This window comes from Scyliorhinus canicula, chromosome 13 (genome assembly GCF_902713615.1).
Source record: "Scyliorhinus canicula chromosome 13, sScyCan1.1, whole genome shotgun sequence".
NCBI lineage: Eukaryota > Metazoa > Chordata > Chondrichthyes > Carcharhiniformes > Scyliorhinidae > Scyliorhinus > Scyliorhinus canicula.
The window spans coordinates 136974614-136988722 of record NC_052158.1 but is presented as its reverse complement, the minus strand read 5'-3'; the positions used below and the strand labels follow the sequence as shown (position 1 = coordinate 136988722).

At 46.9% G+C, this 14109-nt stretch overlaps 1 protein-coding gene across 4 annotated transcripts in view; it reads left to right on the top strand.

Moving 5' to 3' along the window:
- LOC119976779 (F-box only protein 36-like) overlaps positions 1 to 14109 on the top strand; it is a 90503-nt gene that overhangs the window by 35898 nt on the left and 40496 nt on the right. Inside the window, exon 1 of one of the 4 annotated variants that reach the window (XM_038817551.1) lies at positions 7074 to 7097. The exons of 2 other annotated variants lie outside the window; for them this stretch is intronic. In XM_038817551.1, coding sequence (XP_038673479.1) covers positions 7089 to 7097 — 9 coding nt within the window. In that variant the 5' untranslated portion in view covers positions 7074 to 7088. Of the gene's footprint in view, positions 1 to 7073; positions 7098 to 9825; positions 10038 to 14109 lie in introns of those variants that run through there. One more of the 4 variants, XM_038817549.1, reaches the window with a different exon arrangement.

The following is a 14109-nucleotide window of genomic DNA, read 5'->3' as shown; positions in this document are numbered from 1 at the left end:
GCCTAGCCGTCCTTTCCTCTCTATCTCTTTGCGCTTAGAAAGCGATAATTTCCCCTCTGATTACGGCCTTTAGCGCTGCCCTAAACATTTGAGAACTTCACCAATTGTTATGAATTGGCCCCAGAACCTGCCGAAAAAAACGGGTTAAAGGGATCAAAAACAAAGACCTTGTTCGAGCCCCTTTTCGGGCATCTTGCTCTTGCATGAGATCACCGGAAGCCCTCCCTTTAACATTTTATGTTGTCAACAGAAGGCTGACCCAGGTCACAAGAACTGTTTACCAAAAGTGACATTAAAGCTGTTTTCCAATACAAAATCTCGAACAATTTATAAAAGCTCAATTGGGATCGTACCAATAATTATAAGAGTTCTATCTACATTACATTATATATTTGATGATGAGCCTCATAAATTTGGTGCCTGTGTCAATGTAGGTTGTCCTTTTGCTTGCTGTGATTTTTTTTTTTTAAAAGAGTCCTTTAAAGAGCAATGTTCAAAACAAAAAATAATCATTTTTTTTTCACTCATTTGCTTTCAATTTACCTGGGCAAGTTTGAGGTCCAGATTTTTCCACTTTTTTTTACATTTAAAGAGGTTACTACATCACATGCAAAATATGATTAAAAGTTTTAATTTTTCAATTGGTAATAAAGACTGATTTAAAAATTCCACTGTCTTAGCTGATTGAATGGCCAATTGAATACAGTAATTTACATTGATTTGCTGTGAAAATTACATATTTTCATATTTATACTGAGATTCAGGCTTGCGTTTTTTAGATACTGGCCTGTGACAGAAAGCACTGGAGGTATTTTGAGTGTAGAAATTTCTGCTGTGTTGGTAAGATTAATAATTTTCTTCTAAACTTGATGAGGGTTAAATTGGCTTGTATAGTACCCATTATTTAGGTTTTGTGCAGCCAACTAAGACTCAAAAATGGGGTCTAAATGCACGTGGGCACCATCTCGGTTTGGTGTAGGGAAAGGTTTGGAATCTGTTATTAAGAATGTTATAGCGGGTTACTTAGAAAGTCTCAGTACAGACGAGCAGAGTCAACATGGTTTTGAAAAGGCAAATCATGTTTGACTAATTTATTGGAGTGCTTTGATGAGTAACAAGTAACGTGGATAAAGAGGAACCTGTAGATGTGCTATATTTAGATTTCCAGAAAGCATTTGACAAGGTGCCGCATCAAAGATTACATGTAAAGTAAGAACTTGAGGTTGTAGGGCAATGTTCCCTTGGACCCACTTTTGCCAGCCACGTTCGCCTTCCTTTGATGCAAAAGGGGAGCCTACTTGGTCCTCACGATCCTACTCCAGTCAGGTTCACATGAGGAGAGGGCAATGCACATATCAAGTTCAGACTTCAGCCAGTTCCTTTGTGCCCTCTTCACCTTTGTGAAAATGGAATATCGAACCTCACACATGTCGGTAGTCGTGAAGGACAGCAGCAATAAAATGCTTGTTTTACTTTGGATACTCCTGGGAGATGGTACCCCAGAATGCTGGCAGGCTCATGGGCTTGGTGGTTTTTAATGTGCTAGCACAGGTCAGGTACAGCAACATAATCTTTTCATTTGGAGTCAGCTGTAAGTTAATAACTGACTCTCTCGGGTCTCAACCTCAAAGGAACTTTTCATTCACCACTTCTCTTTCAAAATCCAAAACTTTTGCCAGTACTTCACTGCATATAGCACACATGGGCTTTACATCATTATTTGCATTGGCAAAATTGACAAAACCATTCCTCAAGAAATCATCTTTATACTGCTTTGTTTTTAAGTTACCTTTCTTTTTTGTAGGTTGTTAACCAGAAGCCCTGGAGTTCTGTACAGAGCTAACATTAGCACTGCTCTGTCCTGCCGTGGACTCTCCTGAGCAGCGCTGTCAAGATTCAGTTGTGAGATCTTGTCCAGTAGGTACACTGACTATTTGTGTCTCTGGCCATCTGTTACTTATAAGAAAATGATTCATCTTCATAGTCCACTTGCCTTGCTTGCCAGCAGCTAGAAAAAGAAGAAGCGCTCTTCCTTGATTTGATGCTGAAAGCACTTACATGCAGGGCGCTTGGCGTCAAGTGTACTTGCAGGGTGCGTGACCTCACTGCTGCTGCTTTCGGCCGGAAAACTATGCAACCTCATTTCCTTCATATTTTAACGGTGACCGGCCTCCATTCTCAATAAAAATGCTAGTGGCAACTGTTGGCGCTTCTCCCACGATCAGGATCCAAGTGGGAACAACGTGACTGATCATTCCATAACCCACCTGCAGGTTACAATCCACACTTGGAAAAACCCTGGTATAGTATGGATAGAGGATTGGTTAGCCAACAGGAATCAGAAGGTAGTGATAAATGGATCTGTTCAAGTTAGTAAGATGTTACAGGTGGAGCACCTTGGGGAACAGTGCTGATTTGAGGCCACTGATGCCATTTTGAAACACCACACCTAATCTGGGAATTAAGCATGACTGGAAGATTGAAAAGAGGTCAATCGTAGCAGAACAAACTACAAGATAAGGGAGGAGGCAGAAAAGCTTTGTCAACTTTGACAAAGGGCCATCTAGACTCCAAACTTTAGCTCTTTTCTCTCCCGACAGATGCTGCCAGACCTGCTGAGATTTTCCAGCATTTTCTCTTTGGTTTCAGATTCCAGCATCCGCAGTAATTTGCTTATATCCTATGAGCATCCTTGGGGAGCTATTCTCTTACCTGAACTTCAGCGGTGACAGTCCATGAGATGTCTTCATTTCATAAAAGATTCAGCATGAAATTCAGATCAATATCTCCATTGTTGAGCTTCTCAAGCTTGGGCTGCAGCAGTGTTGATTGTCTGGCTGACGAGCAACATCAAAGCACTGGTGAAGAAGTAGGGGTTGGAGCAGGAGTTCTCAACCTGCGACAGAACAGCAGATTCCTGGGCAGCACGGTGGCCTAGTGGTTAGCACAACCGCCTCACGGCGCTGAGGTCCCAGGTTCGATCCCGGCTCTGGGTCACTGTCCGTGTGGAGTTTGCATATTCTCCCCGTGTCTGCGTGGGTTTCGCCCCCACAACCCAAAAATGTGCAGAGTAGGTGGATTGGCCAAGCTAAATTGCCCCTTAATTGGAAAAAATAATTGGGTAATCTAAATTTATAAAACAAAAAAGATAAAAAAAAAAGAACAGCAGATTCCTGCTTCACATCGCCACTGTCACACTCCGTGGATGGTATCTCAACCTCCCTGCTGATCATCTGAATTCTCTGCATGAACTTGTGTGTGACCTCTCCTTCTGATGAGTTGACACCCACAGTATCCTTTCACCCTACCCTGGTTCCAGAGGATGTGTGCAGATCTCTCTTCCAACTTAGCCTTCAATGTGAAGTGGTGTTGCTTTTTCTACTAGTGACCGTTAGTGCCAGAATAGTGCTGAGGACCTGGGTTCGATCTCTGCCCCAGGTCATTATCCATGTGTGGTTTACACATTCTCTCCCTGTCTGGACGTTCTCCCCGTGTCTGGACGTTCTCCCCATGTCTGCGTGGGTCTCACCCCCACAACTCAAAAGATATCCACGGTAAGTGGATTGGCCACGCTAAATTGCCCCTTAATTAGAAAAGAAATTAATGGGTACTTTAAATTTATTTGTCTCTTGATCATCAAAGTCTTCCTTTTCCTTATCCGATTAGGAAGCCTCTAGTTCAATAAAAAAGGGCATGATTTGGATTCTGGTGGGAGGAGATGAGAAAGCAAAAATACTTAAACAAATTTATTTCCTGATGCTACTTCCATCAGCCTTGGTATGCTTACCATTTAAAAGAAGCAGGGTACATTTGTGTAACTTCTTGCAAAATCTGGTCCCTTATTGATGCATGAAGCCAATGAACAGTGTTGGTAGTACTGACTGCATGGAGAAATCAAGCAGGCAACACAAAATCGGAAAGCAGCACAGCAGCACAACATCCTATCAGCAGCACAACGAGTAGGTGAAAGTTCATGCCCGTTTACAGGACTTATCCGTTTTAACCACCGATATGCTTTTGTGGTGTTACAAAGTATATTTCCATTACTAAGTCCTCAGCATAATGAAAAAAGCAGGAAAGTGATTGAAAGGATTTTCAGAAAAACTATTCCGAGCAATTGTTCCATTTGTGGTTTTCATACATTTGTGGTATCTTATTGTTGAACTGGGAGCTTGTGAGGAATCACCCTGAGCTTATTTCTTTATTCCTTTATCTTCCTTTTATATCAAATGTGACAAGTCAATTCTGCTCAATGTGTGAATGCAACACAGCTCAGAACGTATAACATAAGCAATATACTTAAATGCTGCCAAGGCGGCATTGTTGATTAGTAGTTTTTAAAACCATGTTGTTCGTTTTGATTTGCACATCGCTCCGCCTCTTCAATTGTGCTACCTTTGTTCATATCCTTTTATATCTGACTGTGACAGAATTTTTAAATACGTTTTATTCACATGATCTGTAACATTGTTAATTGAGTTAGGAAAATATGTAATTGTTGCGTAACATATTTCAGCAGTGAGCTGATTGTATAATTGAATTGTGACTGTAAATTCATACTCTTGACTGTTAAGAGAGTGTAACAATATCTCTTACCTTTTTTTAAAGCACAGGATGTAGACGAAGATGGGAGGGAAAATGTCCCAAATTGCAGTTAGGTAGGACACCACCGGTTATGGAAATTATGTATAGCAGTATTGGGGAGTTGAGGCATAGAACATAGAGCAGTACAGCACAGAACAGGCCCTTCGGCCCTCGATGTTGTGCCGAGCAATGATCACCCTACTCAAACCCACGTATCCACCCTATACCCGTAACCCAAACAACCCCCCTTAACCTTACTTTTTAGGACACTACGGGCAATTGAGCATGGCCAATCCACCTAACCCGCACATCTTTGGACTATGGGAGGAAACCGGAGCACCCGGAGGAAACCCACGCACACACGGGGAGGACGTGCAGACTCCGCACAGACAGTGACCCAGCCGGGAAACGAACCTGGGACCCTGGAGCTGTGAAGCATTTATGCTAACCACCATGCTACTGTGCTGCCCTTGCATGCTGTATGGATTTTAATATTAAAGGAAGGGAACCTGGGGTCTTGGAGCAGTAGTTCCAAAATCTAAGGATGTGGCAGCAGGATCTCTGAGAACAAAATGGAGGTTGTGAGATGCTGGAGCGCTGGGAGGGGTAGTTCTCCTATTTGGAAGTACTGAGAGTCAAGGTCTGATTGATGTAGAAAACCGATCCCAAAATGTGGGAGCATTGGGAGAGGGTGCTGGCTGTGAGGACAATATTGTGTGACAGCACTTTAGCCCAGGTATACGAGCATGGGAAAGTTGTTGAATATGAGAATATTAGGAAGAATAGGTATTATGGATGCTGTCAACAAAATGCACTGATGGGTGTTGTCGTAAGTGGGATCAATCAACACGGTAGCATTGTGGTTAGCACAATTGCTTCACAGCTCCAGGGTCCCAGGTTCGATTCCCGGCTTGGGTCACTGTCTGTGCGGAGTCTGCACATTCTCCCCGTGTGTGCGTGGGTTTCCTCCGGGAGCTCCGGTTTCCTCCCACGGTCCAAAGATGTGCAGGTTAGGTGGATTGGCCATGCTAAATTGCCCTTCGTGTCCAAAATTGCCGTTAGTGTTGGGTGGAGTTATGAGGAGGTGTGGGCTTGGGTAGGGTGCTCTTTCCAAGAGCCGGTGCAGACTCGATGGGCCGAATGGCCTCCTTCTGCACTGTTAATTCTATGATAACACTGGTAAGAGGTATGGGTATTGTAAGACCTAATATTCAGGACTGTTTGTGAATTGTGAACTTTTTGAAAGCAATTTTAGCTGTTTTATAGATAGGTTCATACGTACCTTCTTCTCATCATGTTGCTACACCTTTTCTCACTGCTGTGCCACCCAGGTCCTGGAAGCCTAGGTGGCAGGAAGTTGGATGTTGTGTTATATGAGTATCCGCAGGCTATGCAAAACCTGATGGGGACTGCAACGTGATTGTTCTCCTGTATATATCTGACTGAAACTGACATGTCTCATTATTTCACAAACCCCACTGCCACACTAACACTTGAGAATTACAGATTCGATGATGCCTGCTCGCAGGCCCTTTTTAACAAATGCTACTTGTTCTTTCTCACAAACCTTACAATCACAAGAGTCTGTTAATTGATTGATCTAGAACAAATGTCTTATTATTGTCTTTATTACAGCATTCATCACATACTACAAATATAGAGGAGGCTTTTATTTAAAGAACTAAAGGCCTGCACAAATCTCCAACTTGCATTTATTTAGCATCCATAATGGAGGAGAACAACCTAAAGCATTTGATGTGAAATTTAAGAAAAAATACTGAGCCAAAGAAAGAGATATTAAGAGGGGGATGATCAGAAACTTGGGCAGAATTCTCCATTTTTAAACTGTGTGGTGATGGGCTGGTCGGAATGGCAGGATCAAATACCAGATTCTACGCTTGAAACCGCATTCCCCTCTGAACATCCTGGCGGGCTGGCAGCTGATTAGTCTGCCTGCGTCAGCTGACAGGTTTGAAGTCCCCGTCACTATATTTAAATACCATTCCAGCACACTCCTATCACTCTCGCTAACCCACCTGTCTTCACCAGACCGTGCAGGATGTTGGCAAAAGGCTAGCAGCCTCAAGAAGAAGGCAACACCAGTTTCCAGCGCCAGGGACCTCCAGGTCCTTTTTCAGGGAGTCTAGGCTCATTGGCATGTGTTCTACCCCAGGGATGGTTCAAGAAGCGCACAAATCTCACCTTTCCAGCCTGGGAGGCCATTGTCTAGGAGGTCAGCATGGCTGCCACCTGCTCCCAAAACGCCATCCAATGAAGGAAGGAGATGAATGATCCCATCCTCGCTGCCAAGGTAAGTTTTCTCTCTCAGCTCCCTCTATTTTCAAACTTTCAGCATGGCACGATGTACTTGACTAGCTACTCTCGTCATGGATCTCACACATTCAGCTATCATCTATGACAGTGTTTTTCAAACTTTTTTTTTCCCAGCACCCACTTTTACCAACCGGCCGATCTTCTGGACCCACCTTCTTTGCTCACCTTTAATGCGACAGGTGAGCCTGCTTGGTCCTCACGATCTCAACTTGCTTTGCCATTCAATGTTACATTTTTGAATGCAAGATCTCGTGACTCCTTTGAAAAGAAAAATAAGAGCTTTGCTGACGAACTTGCTGTGCTTAGTCTTCAAATGCTTTGAAATTTTGCATATCCTTCCCTGCATATAACACACATGGGGCTGGATTCTCCGATCCCCGAAATCGCATTCGGCAAGGGGGCAGAAAATCCCCGATTGACACCCAAATTGGAGGCGGCTCTGCTTTTACGATGCTCTGCCCCCTGAAAAGCGGTGCACTGTAGGAGTACACCGCACATCTTATCCACAGCCTCAAACCATTGCCTGAGGTTCGCCAGCGATGCTCCATCCCCGACTGGCTGAGTTACTGATGGCGTGGGACAAGTGTGGTCTCACCCGTCGTAAAATAAAGTAATCTTTATTGTCGCAAGTAGGCTTACATTAACATTGCAATGAAGTTACTGTGAAAAGCCCCTAGTCGCCACATTCTGGCGCCTTTTCGGGTACAGAGGGAGAATTCAGAATGTCCACTTCACCTAACAAGCGTGTCTCGTGACTTGTGGGAGGAAACCGGAGCGCCCGGAGGAAATCCACGCAGACACGGGGAGAATGTGCAGACTCGACACAGTCAGTGACCCAAGCCGGGAATCGAACCCGAGACCCTGGAGCTGTGAAGCAACAGTGCTACCCTTTGTGTTACTGTGTGGCTCGTGAACGCAGTGTGCTGGCTGCGGACTCAGTCCGGCGCCGCCACATTCGGGAGAAAGCCGATCCCTGGGCAGGGGGTGCTTGGGGCTGGGAGCACTGTGGGGGAGGTGGTCCGGGGTGCGTGAGCGGCCAAAGGGGCTGTTGCAGGGAGCTCTGAAAAAGGGGGACAGGGCCCTGGCATTGGCGGAAAGATCCGGAGTGGAGCGGCTCCTCATAGCCATTGATAATGCACTGTCGCTCCCTCACTTGTGACCAGGCTGTTCGTGGGTTAGGGATGGACAATAAATGTTGGCATTGCCAGCAACACCCATATCTGAATGCATAATATTAAAAAGTTTGTATGGTTGCCTATTCTTTCTATGCGAGTTGTGCAGTTACACATTTACCCATCTTCAAGGGCAATGAAGGCAAGTGATTCCATGACCTGAAACAAAATAAACGGCAGAATTCTCCAGTCCTGAGACTAAGCGTGGTCACCAAGGCAGGATTCGTGGACTTCTACTTCAGCAAAACTGGCACCGCACCTGGACCGATTCAACAACCTTTGAGGGGCTAGCACCGGCACCAGGTGGGACACAATCGATTCCAATGGGAAACAGTGCAGGATTCACCGTATTCCCAATTGACACTGAAGCCTTCAGCTATTTCCCATCTGGGCTGCATGCGTCGGACTGTCTAACACTGTGCGTTTTCAGTTTTCCCCCTCCCCCAGAGATGGCTTGGGTCACTGTATGTGTGGAGTCCGCATGTTTTCCCCGTGTCTGCGTAGGTTTCCTCCGGGTGCTGTTAGGTAATTTGGACATTCTGAATTCTCCCTCTGCGTATCCGAACAGGTGCCGGAATGTGGCAACTAGGGGCTTTTCACAGTAGCTTAATTGCAGTGTTAATGTAAGCCTATTTGTGACAACAAAGATTATAAAAAATAAAATGGGCTGGAGCGGGAGAAGACTGGAGGCCGACTACCGGACCTGCAACCCCTCACCGCGGCAGAGCTGCGGGCTCTGGATGTGGTCAGCAGGCCCGAGGAAAAGGTAGTCTCCAAGGTGCAGGTCCGCATCGGACGAGGAAGTGAGACCCTGCTGATTTGCAGTTCCACGTGACAAGTGTGCTGCCCCAGCCCTCCAACACCACCCTCACACTTCCCCCATTCCCACATCCCCTGCTCCACCACCACCCCTACCCCAACACCCCCAAACCCAATACACACCCCTCCACCCTATCCTGGCTAATGTAGCACAGACCCAGAAGGTGGTGGCACAGTCAGTGGGTGATGTGGCGCCATCCCAGGCAGAGGTTGTCGAATCATCCCTGTTCTATGGCCACGAGCATGCAGACCCTGGCTGAGACAGCAGCGCACCTCCAGGACTGCCAGCGCCAGGTGGTGGATGAGTCTCAGGGGTTAGCTTTGCTTGCATCCCAATCCTCTGGAGTAGCCCGGGGGCCATCGGGCACAACGAGGTAGGAGAAGATAATGGGGCCCGTGCCGGTGACCCACAGGGAAAGTGCTGGAACACTGCAGCATATTGGACCCCCCCCCCCCCCCCCCCCCCCCCCCCGGCACATCTGAAGGGCCGCAGGCATAGCAGGGAGGTACCATGCCACCTGGGACACCCAAGCAGCAGCCAGGTCCACCCACACCCAGTCGCCCCAGCAAAGTGGACCCAGGGCGCAGGGCGGGAATCTCATCAGGCCACCTCCACTCCAGATACTGTTTGGGGATCCACCAAATGTGGCGTTAGGGCCTGTTCAGGCCAGAAAAGTAGACACCAGCAGTTGGAACGGGTGCTGGGCACATTTTAGCAATAGGGGCTAGGGCACAAATCTGCATTTGTGCACATTGTTTAATGTGAAAGCATAATGCTACAACCTGCCTTCGTGCTGTGTCAAAAGGGTATGAGGGGAGGACTGGCGGCAGAGTGGGCGGGGGGGGGAATGGACGGCCGTTGGGGGTGGGCTAGGCTCGGGACCGCAGTTCAGCCAGAGCTCACCACCTCTAGCACCCAGGATTTCGATGGGACCGTGTGATGAAGTGGCCAGCTCACGAGCAGGAATCAGCCAGCTGGATGGTGGACTGTTCTACCGTGGCAGGAGTCGGACATTGTCAAAAGATGTGGAGCACCAGGGTTCGTTGCAGACCAGGTTGTCGACATCAACCATCCCATGGACCTCTGTTACCCTCTGTTACTACCAACCAGGAACCGTAGTACGACAGGTATGTATCACGGTGGGGGTGCGGGTGGACATTGTAGGGGTGGGATGCGGTGTCCGTTCTTGCCCTCTGCCAGTTTCGTTCCCCCCACCACCACACACACACGGTCGTTGAATCTGGAGGCAGTGAGAGCGACCCGTGTAGGCCAAGGCTAGTTGTGTGGCGGCCCCCCCCTTGCCTGCCGGGGCCCGATGGCCTGCCCATCCTTGCCCTCTTCTGCATCCTCCTCATTGGACGAATCCTGGTGTTCATCCTTCTCCTCCAGCTGGAGGACCCCTTCAGAGCAGTCCAGGCACCTGAACCACTTTCCATCCTCAGCAGTACGTTCCATTCCCCCACCCTCCCCAGGTGCGGCTACTGTGAGCTGGCCACATGATGCCCTGCTGGGGTGCACAGCAAGTTGACTGCCAGGCCAATGCACTGCCCCAGTCCCATGGTGGATCATCCCGCGCCCCCCCCCCCCCCACTGATCGTGCCTTTCTTTGTCCTACCTCCTCTCCCTCATCAGCCATGGCATCTGTTTCTCGATTTTTAAAAGCACAAGTGAATCTCGCCATTGGGAATTCCCCCGAGCGGAGGCGGAGTATCGCGGAGTACCCGCCGAATACCAGGTCATGCCTGCTAATATGTCAACGAGGTATATGGCCGCTGTCGAGGCACTGGTGAATTGCCATGATTTTGGCGCCAAAACCGATCATTCGCCCAATCGCATTTCCTGATTCCTGGTTCCGGCGTCGATCGACGGAGACTCCCGCCCAAAATATTTTTGGTTGCGACACCAAAAATTGCTGTTATGGTTATTGCCTTTCAGCCTTTTTTTATTTGGACGACCAAACCAATTATATAAAGACAATGCCAGGAAGATTTTTCTGAAACAAAGGCAACTTGCCTTTATTTGCCTTAACTTTAGAGCCATGTTCACAGATCCAAACTGGAATTGCGGTTTACCAGTGAAACACTGAAGCAATTTTGGCATCTGCTGGAATCTAATATGCAAACTACCTTAATCAGAGGAATGACACTGTCAGTATAGGGAAGGTAACTATACTTAACTTTGATGCATTCAACTTAGCAGAAGGGACGTATGTGTTATGAATTAGTCCTCAGTGTACAGCACATTCTTCATAATACCAGCCACTGATGCTTTGTTTGCCAAAGCAGTTAAATATCAGTTATCTAACAAAAACAGATTATGAGAGGGCATTGCAAATCTATAATCCAGAATTCATTAAAGCTCAGGAGAGAATTAAGGCCATCCAGGGCCTTGCACCAGACTCCATGGTAATCATAAACCACAAGGTGTTGCACTGCAGCGCTGTGTGGCCAGCAATACAGGATCATGCAGGTTATTGCACAGTTCTCAGGCAACAATAACATTTCCTTTAATTTAAAATAATCTTCTGTGCCTCATTTATTTAAGCGAGAAGCTCAGATTTGACAGATGGTTCCTTGGAAACCAAAGCTATCCTCTACAACGCTGATGGGGGAAAAAAATTAAATTAAAGGGGCATGTGAAAGAGAGGGCTTCGGAAAGGGATTTAGCCAATAAGACGCCAGGACTAAGATTTCGTGAGAACTGTCTTTTTTTAGCGAAATATTTTATTGAGGCAATTATAATTTTAACACCTTTCAACAATAACATCCAACAGAACACGCAACGAAATAACCATCATTCTCCCCCCAAACACAAACCCTAACCAACATGGCTTATTAAAACACACCACCAGCCCTCAGCCATTGGTTTTCCTACTCTTATTCGTAACTGTCTTTGATTCACCTGAGGAAGGAGCAGTGCTCTGAAAGCTAGTGATTTAAAACAAACCTGTTGGACTTTAACCTGGTGTTGTAAGACATTTTACTGTCTTTGATTCTGACATGGCAGAATTGAGTTGCTACATTAGGATGATAGCATATCTCAGAAACAAACATAGAATTGTGTAATTCTGCCATATCTACAAAGAAAATGGCACGTGATTCTGTCCTTCATTAAAGGAAGAATCGAGGTTCGAATTTTGACTCCCATTTTAACTGTACCCAGCCAACAGAACAGGATGAGGCGGGTGGTGTGGTTAAAATGCCAGAAATTAACTTGCAGCAAATTCAGATAGGGATCTGATGATTTCAATTAGATGATGACATGGTTTTAACAAGCGAGTGAAGTTAGCTTCCAAAATGGAATAGCATAACTGCAGGTGGAATGTAAAGGGGCAAACATCTGCAGGCACTTGAGTTATATGGGTCTGTGCACCATGGTGAGCTTTCCTGAACTTTTATTTTGCTTTTATCAGATATCCACCTAAGCCCACACACTCTAACCTTGTCTACCTTCATTAAGTATGCACTGCTTAGCTTGGATGCTCTTTTTGCAACACTCTTTTGAATGAATGAACAGTTAGAGGAAAAGAAGCAGCAGGAGGCTAAAGAACCAGAACACACAGCAGGCAGAACTGTTAGAAGACAGCATTTGAGGGGATCTGCTCTTAGAAGCCCATACCCCGGACATAGGGTCTAAAGGAGAAGGAATTCTTCTGACCAGACAAGAGGATCCTGCACTTATCAGGTTAACGGTTGCAGAAAGACCAGGGTGCCATGATTTTCTACTCGCTGCCAAAATCACCACCATCTTTAACTTTTTTCCCCACAGGCTGTTGCATGGGGATATGTTCCCAATTCTGCAGTGCATATAACAGGGTCACCAGTTCACTCCTTCCCTAACCTGTACCTTTGTAGTGGATGCCAACAACCAGAATGAGAGAGTTCTAGGATTTGTAACATTGGCTGCTTTCCCTCATTTCCAGGGCTTAATGGATTACACTCCTGCAGAAGCTTGTGTGTTAGTGTGTGAACATAGATGAAGGATAATGCAAATCAGCATCAGTTTCATGACAGCTGCCATAATCATTTCATTCTGCAACACTCGCCCATCTCCTGACTTTTTCACTCATCTGGGAACCCCAAAGGGAACAAGAAATAATCCTCACATCAAGTTGATGATACCCTTCTCTGATCAACCAAACCTCTGCAACACAGCTACAGTGAGAACCATGGCACTGTTGTAACCCCCCATAGTAACAACCTGATTAATCTCCACGTGAACCTCATGGAGTATGAGCTCCCCTGCTGAGTGGCAGAGGCCCTTCTGCAAGCTAGTTAATTCAGTAATGTAAAAGCCAGTCCAGATAGGAGCAGGGCTGGAGTATAGTCCTGACTGGTTACTTGTAAATACGTCAGTGCACGGAGCGCATACCCTTTTTTTAATGGCAAACGCTATTGTTGGGGTGGTTGCCAGATGGTGATGCTTCTGACCGCCTGTGGGGTCATAAAAAGCGTAACATGCCCTGAGGCCCTTAACTTCAAGTTGTCGAAAAGTTAGTGGCGCTTATGGCAAGCCATTAAGACCCCAAGACGTTGGTTATCGTACAGAGGTACCAAATTTATACAGCCGAGAGGACCCCATGGGAATCTGTTACCTAGTTTTGGGTGCGATTGCACAAACTGGCAGAGTTTTGCGATTGGGGCCACCCCAACCCCAGATGCTATGGGACCGCCATGTATGTGGAGTAAATAATATGGTGACCCAGCGGAAATTGCTGGGCGAGCCATTGCTGAACATATAAACGGTTGTGGAGATCACCCTCTCATGGGAGAGCACAGAGAAGGGAGTTCAAGAACTCCAGGGAATGGCGGGGATGGAGAGAAATGGCATAGGAAATGCCCCATTCTGGCAAACAGCACCACCCAGGTCTAAGATCCCGAGAAAACCACCCTGGCCCGAATGCCTTCGGGACAAAGCCCATTGGCTAAGGGCTGCCGCAGCCAGGCGGGACACCTCCCCAGAATCGATGCAGGAGGATCCAAGGTGGTGCGTCATTTGCAGCTGGCGAAACCACAGGAATAGGAAACCGCAGGTCAGCCAGCAAACCCGGCGACCCACCCGAGCCAGACGCTAGGCCCGTCACTTGGATCTACCTGGTGACGATTGCATTGCTGCGCCACGAGTAGCCCCCATCAAGGTTATTGTCCAGGTGAGCGGCCACCCATTAGGGGTGGAATTGGACACGGGGGCCGCAGTTTC